The sequence below is a fragment of the Xiphophorus hellerii genome, chromosome 9 (assembly GCF_003331165.1).
Source record: "Xiphophorus hellerii strain 12219 chromosome 9, Xiphophorus_hellerii-4.1, whole genome shotgun sequence".
Lineage (NCBI taxonomy): Eukaryota > Metazoa > Chordata > Actinopteri > Cyprinodontiformes > Poeciliidae > Xiphophorus > Xiphophorus hellerii.
In genome coordinates this window covers 5,583,756-5,599,034 of record NC_045680.1, presented here as the reverse complement: position 1 = coordinate 5,599,034, position 15,279 = coordinate 5,583,756, and the positions used below count along the sequence as shown (strand labels likewise).

The 15,279-nt window shown below is 35.6% G+C and overlaps 1 protein-coding gene across 1 annotated transcript in view; it reads right to left on the bottom strand.

The window, feature by feature from the left end:
- Positions 1-1,119: 1,119 nt before the first annotated feature.
- kank3 (KN motif and ankyrin repeat domains 3) overlaps positions 1,120-15,279 on the bottom strand; it is a 41,064-nt gene continuing 26,904 nt past the window's right edge. Inside the window, exons 5-12 of the mRNA XM_032571352.1 lie at positions 13,574-13,667; positions 12,754-12,987; positions 12,528-12,618; positions 11,064-11,283; positions 9,712-9,854; positions 6,919-7,119; positions 4,458-4,559; positions 1,120-1,823 (exon numbers count right to left, since the gene is read on the bottom strand). Coding sequence (XP_032427243.1) covers positions 1,761-1,823; positions 4,458-4,559; positions 6,919-7,119; positions 9,712-9,854; positions 11,064-11,283; positions 12,528-12,618; positions 12,754-12,987; positions 13,574-13,667 — 1,148 coding nt within the window. The 3' untranslated portion in view covers positions 1,120-1,760. The remainder of the gene's footprint in view (positions 1,824-4,457; positions 4,560-6,918; positions 7,120-9,711; positions 9,855-11,063; positions 11,284-12,527; positions 12,619-12,753; positions 12,988-13,573; positions 13,668-15,279) is intronic.

Genomic DNA, 15,279 nt, shown 5'->3' with positions numbered 1-15,279 from the left:
ATTTAATTATTTAATGAATATTTCTTATTTATTAAATAAGAAATCACACATGAATATGTTTGGTAACAAAAACAAAAAAAACCCACCATCATCCTCCAACTACTTCCTGTTATTGACGTCTTCATAGTTTGCGTCAGTGTCGATGTCTGGTTGTTGATCATGTGCGAAAAAAGTTTTTCATTGCAGTTTTGTGAAATGAACCAATTTAGATACGGCCAAAAAAAAAAAAAAAAAAACATCATAGCGTCATATTTTAACGTAAAATTTGTGTGTTTTTTTTTTTCTTATTTCAAAATTGACTGGGTGAATTTATTTTTAAAATGTCAAATTAGATGGTTAATGCAAACACAGAACTTTCTTATCTTGCAGCAAGAAAGTTAAGCATTTGATTTCCAGCCACAATATTTCCGCATGGAGTTTCTATGTTCTCCTGTGAGTTATTTCTTTCATCAACTTGCTTGCTTGTTTGGTTCATTATCCTCTCTAATGGTCATTATTTCTGATTGTATGTTTCTGTCGTCCTGTGATGGACTGGCAGTCTGTCCATGGTGCACCATGCTTCTTTTCCAATGCCTCTGTAGAAAGGAACTAGTCACACATGACTGCAGATATTCTGGAAATGATTGATTGATTCTCTCATTTAGGTGTTTTGGTTGCAGGACACTGATCTCAGACAACTGGAGCTTTCCCTGTGCGACATCACATCAGGTAGGCTGCACTTTCACTAAATTTATACGCCAACAGCCTTAATTTTGTCATCTTTTCTTTATTTTTGACTCCACTTCTATAGTTTGTACTTCAGTGGCTAAAGTTTGAAGAGAACCTTGTATGAGATAAAAACATATCAGGTTAAGGACTCATCATCACCTGATAGAAATGTATAATTTAAATTAAGTTTTGAAGCTTTAAAATACCTTAAATCTTGATTTACCTCTAGCTGTCAGGTTTTTTGTTTACTTTGAGATGTCCATTTATAGACAGTTTCTGTGTTCTACTTATGCCTTGTTACAAATTTAAGTTACTTCTAAAAACCTTACATGAAAGCATATTCTGCAGATTTTGGATCTTTATTGTAACATTTTCTTGGAGTGAATAAAAAAAATATTTAGATGAGACAAATTTATGCAAATATATTTAATATATCATTTATATATATTTAACATACAAAGCTGATCACAATTTTTGACACGCCTGCTTTGTAAGCACAAAATATTGTGAATTCTGTGTTGAAGATGTGGGCGTGTAAATCGTTTTGACCAACAGATAAAGCAATGTTACAGGATTGTGGTGCTTTGCACATCCGTTAAATAAGACAGGATAGGAAAGCAGGAGTGGAGCAGCACACATCAGGATTGTTTGGTTTGCTAGGATTGTAGCTGCACATCTGTAAATCAGTGACAGATTTAATGTAAAACAATGGATGAACACTTTTTATATGCACATCATTTAGCCTATTGTGAGTGTGCTGCCCTAAATAGTAAAATGTTAGTAATGTGCAAATATTGTAATGTTTTATTTCCCATTACAGAAAAAAAAGAACTGTATTACAGAAAAGAACGGGTAAGCACATATTATAACCGTCCGCAACTTTCTTGGAAAAATACTATTCTCATATCAACAATACTTATAAATGCAGAACGTATAGCAGTACATATGCATTTAAATAAATGTGTTTAAGGTAAATTCCAGTGGAGCTTTTCACAGCTCAGATCCAGTTAAATGTTCTGGTCTGTCGGGTTTGATAAACCGCGGAGATGCTGTCAGTCTGCAGGCCAGGACTTGTGGGGGTTTGTGGGGCTCCTTGGTTGAGCCTTTGGACTTCCCTGAACAGAGAAAATGATGAGTAAGGGTAGAAAGTGAAGTGAAGAAATCTGCTGCTAAATACACAGTGCTTACTTAACTGTTTTATAGGTATGTATTTACATTATGGTCTATTTAAGAGCCTTTAGGTTCCTCCACTTATTCTCCGTTCAAGAATACATTCTAATGAAATTAAAATGTTACTTTAAACATGAACCTGCCAGCTGTATGAATAATTTTGGGCTTAGTTGTGTAGTTGCAGAAAGGCTTTTCAAATTTTAGACGTTATGCTTTGTTTTAGAAATATTTGGGTTTTTTGGTCAAATTTGTTACAGTGGAGGGAAATTGTAAAACTATAAATCCTCTTGGAGCAAATACCTAAAATGTTGCAAAAATGTTAATTCATGTTGAGCTTTCTTCTTCCAACTTATTAGTAAAAATTAAGAGACCACGTAAAATGAACTCTCTGATTTTACCTTTTATAGGTATAAGTTTGAGTAAAATTAACATTAACATTGTTCTTTTATTCTATGAACTACTGACAACATGTCTCTGAAATTCCAACCAAAAAATTTTGTATTTATTTGCAGAAAATGAGAAATGGTCAAAATAACGAAAAAGATGCAGTGCTTTCAGACCTCAAATAATTCAAAGAAAACAAGTTCATATTCCTTTAGAAACAACAATACTAATATTTTGACTCAGGAAGAGTTCAGAAATCAATATTTGGTGGAATAACCAGGAGGTTTTCAATGGGGTTCAGTGCAGTGGGCTCTTCATTTTTTCCAGAGCTGAATGTCTGGTGTGCTTGCTAAAACTACGACATGCACAGATCATCAAACTGTCTGGGCAGTTGGATGAAGATGCCCCTCTTCTTTGGATGAGAAGGAATTTCATGCATATATTAAATTGGGAAGCTTCAATTTGCTTGGCTTTATTTTTTCTTAAAATAGTTTTTGACTATCCAGAACTTTAGAGAAAGTGTCTGTGCATTAATCTGATGTTGCCCATTCTTGTACTCGTCTCAGATATATTTCATTTCAATGTTTTCCTTTGCAGAAGTGGCTCCTTTCATGCTTTTTTCTCATCTTTATTCAGCTGTTCAGAAATCTTTGCTTCTCTCTCACATTTTCCATTTGTGGAAAAGCTGTGAATTAGTCACCGTAGTGTCCCAGTGGTTAATCAGGGTTGGTGCTAGAACCAGTTCTTTATTGGTCTGTTTTCTGCAGCCAGAGAGTCTGAAGTCTCCTCCACTAACTGTTTGGATTTTCCCTCCATTGTCTTCTGAATTTAATAAGGTAACAGAGTTAATTTAACTCCACAAATGCATTATTTATCCCAGTATTCCTGCATTGAGACGCCCTATCATTACTGTCTTATTGCCAGCATCAATAAATTTACAAATTGCTCATTTAAAAATGTTCATAAAAACAGCTGAAAATATTTATATCCAGTGCAAAGCAATGTTTGTTTTTTTTTACTGCAGCTTTATGTCGCGCTGCCATACAGAAACTGCTTGACTGATAAATAAGCACTGGGAAGAGATTGAGTTAATGTTATCCCAGTGCTAATTGGACTTCATATTAAAGCTCAGTTCTTGGTGTTTTTTTGGTCTTAATTTGGGCCAATTTGAAAAATTGTGTTTTGTCTGTGCTCTGTTTTAAACCTGCAGAGTAAGCATCTCCATGCAGTCTGCCCAGTATCCTTAGGAAACTTTATTTTTAAGACCAGCTGGTGCAATAAACTAAACCAGACTTCACTGTGTTATAACGAGGACTAAGCAGTACGCATGTAATTTTAATATTTGATCAATTTGACTTTATTCTTTTGCTTATACATTCAATGGGCTTGTCTTTTCCAGGGGATTGAAATTATACTTTTTAATTGGTGCTACATGAATAAATTTAATTGCTCTTTTACTTTTACGTAATTTGTGTTTTTAGTTCTTTTTAGCCAGTGTTTTCTGTTATTTTAAGTGTTTTATACATGCATGCATTTGGCTTGGCTTTAGTTTACATTTCAACCAAATTATATTAACTAATTTATTATTTCATTATTATTGAAACATTCATTAATTTATGCACACTGGTAAAGCCATGTTTATTATTAAATATTACTCTTGTTTGCACTGGAAACAAGAGTTCCCACTGCTAATGGCTATGTAAACAGACTTTAGTGAACCAAATAAGGTTTGATTCACTGATTGTGAGCTAAGCAACTATTTTTATACCAGTTTTTAAATTATTTCCATAATAGTTTCTATTATAGTTACTTAGTTATTTTTTTACATTAATTACCAAGAATCTAAATAACTATTGAAAGGTTTATAAAGTAATGGACTCCTTTTAATTAATTCTTCTTCAGTTCTGTCTGCAGTAGTGTGGTAAAACCAAAAGGGGGCAGCAGTGTGCTATAAATCAGATCCATCCACACCTTTAACACTTAACATGAGCTGCACCAACTTTTGCTGGCTAAAACCATATTTTCCCTCAAACTCTAAAGCATGTCATATTTTTTTTTACCTTTTATATAAACTTGAGCATGTTTTTCAGTTATCTTAATTAAAATCAATTATTTGTTACATTATATATCATTTGCATGTACGTCAGCATATTGTCTTTTCACAAAGCAACAGATGCATGAGAGAATGAACTCACCAGAGTAGTCTGGGACTTTGCATAGTTCATATGAGCATAAAGCAGCACAGCTGTGTCATTGTGTGCCGCCTCCAGCGCGATGGACAGAGCGTTACTGCCGTCCTGCAGGCGGAGGGAAGCAGTGCAGAGAGAGGAAGCATCAGATCACTGTCCATGAAATCCCCAGAGTCTGAACAGAGAGCACTGCAGTTTCAAACGGGCCCCGTGATTCACATTGTGGTTTCAACTATTGGGTAATTTGATAATTATGGTCAGGAAAATTAGTGTCATACATCTGTGATTAACCAGTTAAAAACAAAACAGGACATTCCTCTGAAATCCTTCTTGATGTCCTTCGTTTTGTTTTTTTATTACCAAGTAAATTACTGCATCAGGGATTTATAACATGTTGGAAATGGAGAGCCACCCAAAGGTACTTTTAGAACAATTTCACTGTTTTGTTGAATTGTGATTTTTTTTAAAATTCAACACCACATTTGCTTCAGTTGTTTGGGATATGTTTTCTTGCACTTAAATGTTGCTTTTTTGATTATTTATAACAGCTGGAGCTGCTGAGTCAGATTGAGTGGATAGAGTCTGTCACAAGTTTCAAACCTTGCCACGATTGTATTTATTAGGGTTGCATAATATCATCTTGATCACATCTTTATTCCAAATACATAAGAAGGCTCATAGTAAAATTTAAAAAAGTATTATTGGCATTAGCGTCAGTATTGGTTGATGTTGGTTCATTTGCTAAAATCGGATTTGGCCCAATAAGTAAAACTGGGCCGATTATTAATGAGCTAAATTTTTGCGTCATCATTCATCTGCACCTGTGACATTGATATTATATAGTATAGTGTGTTCAGGATTGTGAGTTGTTTCAAGCCAAGAAGCAACTTTAGTGTGGTAATTTTTTTTATTTTATTTTTCATAGTTTCGAAATGTAGTGAAATGTACATAAATCTTGGAAATCGGCCACAATCATTGCTAACAAGTCTTAAACAGGATGAGTTGTAAAAACGGGAAAACTTGCATTGTGTAAAAAGTTTAAAAGATAAGATGGTTCATTTAATAAGAGGCTGAAAGTTTTCAAAAATTTATTTATTTTTTATCAGTGTTATAAAATCTGTGAAGTTTTGTTTACTGACTGTTAATTGTTGTAGTTAAACATTTTTATTCATGCTTTTATTTTAAAGGGGATGAAAACTCTTTAAGCAGCAGTTCTGTTTCCTCTCCTCATGTCTGTTTTTTTCCTCAATAATTATTTCAAACAAACATACAAGAACAAAATAAAACACTGACAGCACAGAAGAAGATATGAACATGAATACAATATCTAAGGGCATTATAGGACACGTAAATTATGTCAAAAAATAAATTGGTGCTCAAGAGTCTTTAGAGGGCATAAATAATTTGAATTTAAGTTAGCATTTTAGCATTAGCTTCTGCTAAATACCATTCTGGTGTAGCGATTTAGCTACACCAGAAACTTAGCACGACTAAGTTTTTAGTTGGCGATGATCACTACTGCTTTTCCCTCTCCTGTGTTTACGACTGTCACTAAGGGTCCATATTGATGAAAAAAGAAAAGAAAAATTAGGTATAAATACTTTAGTCAAGAATTAAATTTGTCTGCAACAGACAGCAGGACTAAATACAAGGTTTCATGTTTAATCAAATTGATCCCAGAAAGAAGTCAGCTCTGACCCAAACCTAGTTTTCACACACTGTAACTCAGCTGTACTCCCAGTTTAACATGCTGCTTTGTTTTTCCAATGGAGTTGGGGGAAATGGGGCCTTTCCAATCGTCCAGCTGTGCTGAAACTCTATCCAAATGGCCGAGTCTTTCTGGCACAGATGTAAACACTCAAATATCTGTCTGCCTGGTTTTTCCCCAAGTATCCAGACAAAACAATTCACTGTAAATCACTTTAGGAATCACAAGGCTGAGCAGGGAGGGAAAAAAAAGAGGCTTCAGAGGAAGTAGTGAGGAGAGTTTGGTCTCTAACAAGATTTTCACCAGGGAAGTTTTCTGTTTGGCTCCTGGAACCTTCGGGAGATGCATGAAACCTCTGCTCAACATGTTTTTCTACAAACAAGCAGTTGGTTTATTTTACGGGTCATTTGATGAAGTATGCAGAGAATCAACCAGAGTCTGTAGGGCTGTGAACTGAGAGGCTTTTAATTCCTCCCCTGGGACATTTGAGCTGAGTAGCGACTGTGTTTCCTTCCAGCAGAAATGATGAGTCAAAGGCAGATGACACTAATCTGATTGTGGCTCTTTCGGGTTTTTATCATATCTTCTTAAGTGAGAATATTTCAAGTGGTGTGAAAGAAGAGCGATAAGATACGAAGTCGTTTCCTGAGCAGATTTTCAGCACTTGGAGGCAACAACAACTGGACGAAGGTTTTTGGCTTAGAGGGTAAAAAAAAAAGATTCATTTGTTTGCTGAGTCAGCTAAGAAAACCGCCTTACATTGTCCACGATGGATATGTCGCAGCCAGGCTGTTCCAGGAGCAGCTTGACGATCTCGGCGCGGCCGTGTTCGCTGGCACACATCAGAGCCGTGGATCCCTCATCGTCCTGGACGTTTACGTCAGCTCCACACTCGAGCAGCGCCTGCACCATCTCCTGCCGTCCGTGACTCACCGCCAACATCAGCGCCGTCTGGCCTGCCTGGTGGACAGAAAACACAGTAAAATCTTTATGTAAGGCACACCCATAAGCAAGCTGTCCAGGTGCAACTTTTGCAAAAACTGCTTGCTACATTGGATCAGGTATCTGGCCAATCGCTGATTACCAATCTTTTAAAAAGCCTAACTTGTCGATTCCGATTTTGGCCGATATCAATTTTTTTTTTTTTGTCTGAAATGTTTGAAATGTTTCTCAGTATAGCAAGAAAGAAGCTGAGTTGGCATCAGTGGGGTGACTATTATTAACTGTAAACATGCAGACAAGACCTGGTGGGCCGGTAGGTCAGTCAAACCTTTTTCACGTGAGAGCAGAGGACATTGGTTGATTTTTAGACCTTTACTGAGATTGATGAGATCGGTGGATAAGATCGGCTTCACGTAAACCAATCACAGATTTCCCAAAATTAAGGAAATCTGCACCAAAAAATCGGCTACCTGATAAATCGGTGCGCCCCTATCTTGTCCCCATTTTGCTGCCAAAACAACCTGGAATGAGGCTTCATCTTAGCAATTATTTGGTAAATTGTATTTATTTAGTGATTGACAAATTGCAGTTTTCTGGCTAATCGCCAATCTTTAAAAAACCTGATCTGCCAATTCTGATTTTGACAGATACTAATATTTTTTTTTTGTCTGAAATGTTGCTGAATATAGCTTTTATTTGCTAAAAATGTAAGACGTCCCATACAGTTGTATTCAAATTAGACACATTTTCCCTAAACGATCAACTGAACTGCTTTTTCCTGCTGCTTGTGATTAGATTGCACTTAGATAAAAACTTAAAGCCACACACACAGTTCATTAAAAGTAAAAACAAACTTTTACAGCTCCTTTTGCCTGTTTATTCCTGCACATATTTCCATTTTACCAGTTGTAAAGTTAATAAAAAACAGCAGAAACTTGTACAATTTTAATTCCCGACCTTAAATTGTTTTGCCTGCCACATGTTTTGTTCCCTGCAGCAACAATAACAAGCTCCAGTAATTGGATTTATAGAGAATGATGCCATAAATTTGGTCCCATGACTGAGCAGTCAGGCGCCACGAACCCTACACAACCTGATTTAATCAAGTGCAGAGATAAAACCACTTGAAAAACGCTGCAGTCTCACAATGGCTGCACATTTTTGCTCCACGTTTGAAGCACTTCATCAGAATGAGAAATTAATTCGCTCTGAATGTGAAGAAAAGACGAGAAGATTGCTTCGTCTCATTTGTGGGTAACATGGTTTAAAAAATATAATGGGACAAAAAAAAAAGAGATGAAAACAAAAATACAGTCATCTGATCATTCAGATCACCTGACTCCCGTTTCTGCCCAGTTTCTATTCAACTCTTTTATTTCTATCATCAAATCAAACTGCTTTGACTTTCCTGTCCTGACACTTTTAATATCTTGGTCTATCTGGAAGTCTTCAATTAACTGTGGACTCAATTCAAATAGTTTTTACTTTGATTAATAGGTTATTTATTCTTTCCCAAAGTGTTAATGAACACTTCCCTGTTTATAGCCAGGTTTCCTGTTAATCAGCCATCTGCAAAAACTCGTTAAGATCTGAAAGCACTCGTTTACAGAGTGCTTACATTCATGCAGGGATTCGCTTTAGAAATACAAATTACAGGAGAAGTCCGTATTTTTTTTGCTCTAACTACTGATTTTAGTATTTACTGTGAATATTTGTTAGGGTCTGTTTTGGAAAACAAGAATGTTTGGCTGCTGAAGTTGTTTAAGCATGAGTTGAAAATGACTCACTGAACCCTGTTCATTTTCCATTTTGCAGCTGATTTAATATCCGAAGAGCCATAGAAACAAGTGAACAAATTAAAGTAAATCTATTTACTTTATTATTTCACTTATGCTTTTGCTGGTCTCTAATTTGCTTCTTAGGACCTCCACAGTTACTCTCAATTAACTTTGCTTTGTCCTTTTCCATTTTTGCCCAATGTTTTTAATATAAAGATGAATTTTTTTTTTTTTGTGGCTTTTTTCTGTTTCATTGAAATATTTAGACAGTTGCACTAACATACAGATAGTGCTATTTATTTCTTTATTAACTCATTTTATTGTAATTGCACTGAAAAAAGAGAAACAATCTCCAACCTATAATTAGTCAAGTCATTTAATGAAGTTTGTCAATCTTACTTTATTCATGTTTGATTAACTTGGATAAACTTAATTGGATTACTTGTGACTAATTAATGCAATATATTTAATTTGGATCACCTGTTCTTTTTTTCAGTATAGAATGCAAAATATATGCTTTTTTGATACCGTGTAAATATGGCTGTATTCACTCTCAAAGTTACTCTTCATTTTGATGCATAAAAAAAATAGATGGTACTTTAAATTATAAACCAGAACAGAATTTTTATAGAAGGCATTAGTATACTTTTTTTATTATTTTGTCTACCAAGGAGAGAGTGTCTTTCTATACTGTAGGAGAACACCTCTTGCTCAGAAATTAAGTGATACATTGTTTTTAGAATAGAAACCTATATTCTTGTTCCATTTGAGAGAATACAAAACAAATGTAAATATCTCTTTTCAGTGTTTGTGAAGTGGAAGTGTATCTGACCTGGCTGGCCTTGGCGTTGACGTTTCCCTGACCGAAGAGCTTCTTCACCACAGCCATGTCTTCCTCTTCCTTTACGGTAGAGAGCGCCGCCAGCATGATGGCCGTGTAGCCCGCCTTGTTCTGCTTATCCACGCAGCACACACCTGGAAGAACCACGCATTACTGTGAAGAAAATGGCCGCTTCCTAAAGATTTCCCATTTTAACTGACCAGTAAATTATTTGCGCCAAGCATTAGATCAGATAGAAACCAAAGAGTATAAAAGTAATTTTCAGAGGAAAAAGGTAGGATTGCACTACTGTGAAGAAATTTAAATTCACTGCAAAACATTCTTGCTGTCAAAGTTGATCTGTTTGCTTCATAAACCAAAAAATTTCAGCAGAACCAAATTGCAACAGATGAACCAAGTTCACATAAACTGTGAGGTTGGTTTTATGTCGCACTGTTAATTCCTTGCAGAGATGCTGAAGATGTATCATTCAGTCGAGATCCGAGTTACGCAGGTTTTCTGTTGCATAGCACTTTTAGTTTTGATTACTTTAAGCCATTTAAATTTAATCAGAAGTGTTTTACATCTGAAAAAGATGCTATTGGTGTTCTACTTGTCCTCAAATCTTTATTTACAAGGTTTAAATAATAATAGAAAAACACTTAGGCCACTTAAAATTATCAGTTTCTCAGATTTTACTCTTTATAGGTATATGTTTGAGTAAAATGAACATTGTTCTTTTATTCTATGAAGTACTGACAACATGTCTCTGAAATTACAAGCAAAAATTTTGTATTTATTTGCAGAAAATGAGAAATGGTCAAAATAAGGAAAAATATGCAGTGGTTTCAGACCTCAAAAAATGACCTCAAGTTCATGTTCATTTAGAAACAACAACACTAATGTTTTAGCTCTGGAAGAGTTCAGGAATCAATATTTGGTGGAATAACAAGGAGGTTTTCAATGGGTTCAGTGCAGTGGGCTCCTAATTCTTTCTAGAGCTGTATTATGTAAAGTTTAGTAAAACTTCTGAATGTGAGGAAAGTATTTAAAAAATGTCATAAAAGTGTTCATATTTATTTTGCAGTTAGCTAGTAGGAATAATTATGCTAATAATAATTGACCCTTTTCTTTTTCAGTCTATGTAGAAGATGCTTAATTTCTTTTGTAAGTTAACTTTACGGGACAAAACATTTGTTTCAACACAGAACATTGTAAATGATCCGCCTTCATTTACAATAATTAAAACTTTCGAAGAGAATTTCTTGCAGTGTTCAAGGTCAAATTTGTTAGTTTTCCTGCAGATATATGAGACCAAACTGTACAAAACAGTAACAGAAATGGAGAGACAGCAGTTCCCTCACCTGTGTCCAGCAGCAGTCGGACCACCCCAAAGTTGGAGTGGGAGACGCTGTAGTGCAGAGCTGTGTTCCCGTTGCCATCGGTCATGTTGACGACGTGCTCCAGCAGCGCTAACGACACCTCAGAGAAAGCCATGAGGTAGTCGGAGACCCGCGAGGTCTGAGCCATCTTCGCACTGGACACCCGGAACCACTCGAGCTGGACGGTGTGCGTACTGGACAGCTGGAGAGCGAGAGAACGAGACACGAGAAACATCAGCTTTAATGATAGAAATCCAGTTTTAGTCGTAAGTTTACGTTAATTTATCTATGTCTAAATATTTTTTTTGCTATTAATGTTTAAGTAGAACACATTTTTTCCAGAGGAGACAGTTTAGACACCAAATAACTGCTGTGGTTCTAGAAACATTAGCTGTGTTTCCATTACAAATGTGCGCAAGCCTTTGTCGCCAATGTCAGAATTGAAATCACATGTGATAAATCGCTACAAATAACCGCAGCGACTGATGTAAACAGTTGTGTGAGATATATTCACAATTCAGCCATCAGAGGAGACGTCGGCGTCTTATTCAGGCGTTGGAACGACAATCATCTTCTCCGTCTGTAACGTTAACAGCAGTGCCAGCAGCTACCGTAACTGCTTTTGTTGCTTGCAAAACGCTCACTTGCGCTTTCTACTTCCTGCCTCATAGAGTCTCTGGCTACCCTAATAACGATCTATAGGAAACTTTTTTTCTCATTCATAAAACGCTAAAACCAGGGACTTTTCCGGCACGGCTTTGGGGACAGGTCACCTAAATCGGGGACTGTCCCTGGAAATCAGGGATGTCTGGTCACCTTAACTTGTAAGTTAGTTTTGTCTTCTTTTAAGTGTAGTAAGATATTTATACTAGAAGTTAAACAAAACTACTGGGTAAGATTTTGTGTTTTTGCAGTGTAACGTGTGCTTTTGTTTGCAAGCCTTGAATAAATAGACATTTATCCAAATATTAGACAAGGAGTATGTTTATATTTTATTGTGTGTGGATTTTAGAAATCCATACTTGTAGATCTAGATCTTCTTTACTGAAATCAGAGCAGTTTTATGTTCCCCAGTCACTCCATGCTGGTAACATGGACTGTTCATGTGCATCAACAAAAACCTAAATTAAGATGACATTTTTGGCCTTGATGATTGTGCTACTGTGTATAAAAGCAGCTTTACTTTGAAATCAAAGCTCCACTGTTGTTTATAAAGGAAAATCAACTGATAACAGATGGCTTTTTGCTCCATGTCTGACTCACTTCCTTTTTTACTGTAAGACAGACACTCCTATTGTTTGGTGTTTAAGGAGTAGGAAACTCGTACCACAAAAGAATGCGCTCAAACATTTTACAATTAAATAGTCTTACTTGAATTATTATGGGGTTTCAGAGGTGAAATGTCATTGTGTTTAAAGTGTGTATAGCAGAACTGCAGGGACGCACCACTTCCTTACTCTTCAGTGTTTTCACGTCATCGTTCAGGTGGTTCTTCAGAATCAGACAGGCTTCACGCATTTTTGAGCTGAACTCAAATCTGTAGCAAACAAGCAGAATTTTATTTCAGCTGAAGCATTAATCAGAGTTAGGAAATCAGGAAGTAACACTACAACACTCAAGTAAATCTGAGTGTTATAAAAACTGTTTCCAGTCTACTTTTTAAACAACCCACTTTTCTTTCACAGCGTCTGATGAATAATTTGGAGCTCTCAGCGTTTCCTCATCCGTGTCGCTTTCATCCAGGTTGACGTTTCTCTCCTCCTCAGAGGTTTCTTCCTCCAATGCTGCCTCATCTTCCTCAGTGCTATCCAAGCACTCGCCTTCTCCACTTTCTCCAGAAGAACTCCCATCTTCCTCCTCTTCCTCTTCTTCTTCCTCTTCTTCCTCGCTGGAGGTGGATTCATACCTGAAAGGGACAGCATCCCAATAAATACCAAACACAATAAGTGGCTTATATTTTTACCACTTGGTTGTGATGCAACAGAGATTTATTTTCATTTATCAAACTTGTATGGCATGTACAAAATTATGACACTCGGGGGAAAAACAAAAAATTACAAGATTAAAGTTCGGACGAGAATAAAGTAAAAAAAAGAATAAAGTTGTAATAATATCACTTTATTCTCAAATTATTATTTTTTCTGTAATTATTTCTGACTTTAATCTCATAATTTCATTTCATTAAATTAAATAATTTTCCTTTGGAATTAAAAAAGTATTCTTTGAATTTAAATATGACTTTATTCTTGACATAGTATGGCCTTATTCTCATATTACTTCATTCTCAAGTTATTACTTTATTCTGTAATTATTTTCAACTTTATTCTCATACGAATTTATTATCTGACTATTATAACTTTATTATTATAATTTTATTTATTTTTTATTAGAATGGCCCTAATACTCCATCTTACAAAATGTTATTTGTAACCTTAATATTTATTTTTGCAAAGGTAAAAATAAAAAGTCGGCATTGTGTTGCCTTCACGTACCCTCCATTGAGAATCCCAACAAACTGCAGACTCTTCTTACGATTCTCGCTCGAGTTACTCCCATCCTTCCTCTTCATGATTGATTTCAGCATACCTGTTGGCACAAACAGATAAACAACAATTATATATTTTTCTAAAGATCTGGAAACTGTCTTTTCTTTTCTGCCCATTTCTAACTCGTTTTAAAAAATGGGGTAAAGCCAATCCTTTGTAAGCAATAATAACCTTAAACCAGCTATTAGTACAAAAATGAAGCTACACTATTTTTGTAGTCAAGTTGACATAATTTACTGAAGTTTACATGTTTACATTCCCACAGTATTTCTTCATACCCTGTCTCAAGCTTCATCTTATGTAGACATAAATATTACAAAACTTTAAGTAAAGAGTACAGTATTCAACCAATGATGCACAGAAGAACTAATCAAAGATTAGTGCCAAGAAAACTGATAAAAGATGTAATCTGGGATACGTTTCCAGTCAAAGATTAAACTGTAAAGCATGGCATTTTCAAACTCATAGTATGGGACTGTTTCACTGCAAGTGGTTGGTATATTACAGAAAATACATTAATAAAATAGTATCTCTAAATTCCTCAATTTTCTTTAAATTAACCTTAAATTGTCTAATTGTCCCACCAGTGTAGTGAACCCAAATTTTATCTGGGATGAAAAAAGCAAAATAAAATAAATTTTCTGAAAAAGTTTATTGACTACGCCTACAAGCTGGAAACCAATCGGTTTAAATTTATTTTACCAAACATTTCTTACAGCTGCATGTTCATATTTGTGTGTTTTATGTCAACCCTCTTTGGATTAGAGAAAATGTATAAAGAATTTAAACTTGGGAAGCCAATGCCTGTTTTAATGTTGGATAGTCACATCCCACAGAAAAGAAACAATGGTTTCAATAAAAATGAATGAATGAATTTTGATTCTCAACAAAGCTGCATTTGGACTTCCCTCATTTTGTGGTTCAGCGATAAACAGTTGGTGGTGATTTTTCTTCTCAGTGCATGATCTTGTCATGAGTAATGCATTTAATTTGTTTGACTCAATAAAACAGAAGCACAGACATAAACAGTGAGAAACATAACAGCCAACTGGGCCAGTTAAAGCACCAGTCCGACTTACTGCGCCAGTTTTTCTGACACGTCGGCTCCATAAATCCAGAGCCTCACTGTGGGTCCATTTCTCTCCTGCTGCCTCATGTTTTTAGTGGCTGAAAGAACGACTGGGATAAATGAGACAATTTAAAACATGTCTGCCGTTTATTCCAGACAGCGACTTTACTTATTGCACTGTAATGAAAAATTAACATCTTAATTTAAAACCTAAAGATGGCCTTTAATAAATTGGGCTTTGTACTGGTAGAGCAATAACACTTTATTTCTTTTCAAAGTAAATTGTTCAGTAAGGGAAAACATCTATTCCTCTGAGGTTCAGTGAAGGCATCGTGATTTCAGGTGGATTTTAAAAGAAGGTGCTGTTTCAGCAAAAATGCATATATCATCGCACCAAAAAGTGCAACAAAGATTACACAAAACAATCGACTAAAACAAATAAATATAATGGAGAGTATCAGCAGCTTCACAGGGGGGGCCCAATTTATTTTTTTCTCAGAGGGCCCAATATTCCTGGCGGCGCCCCTGCTTCTATTTCATGAACAAATGGGTTGGTCTCAGGAAGATTAGTAAATTCAAGCAA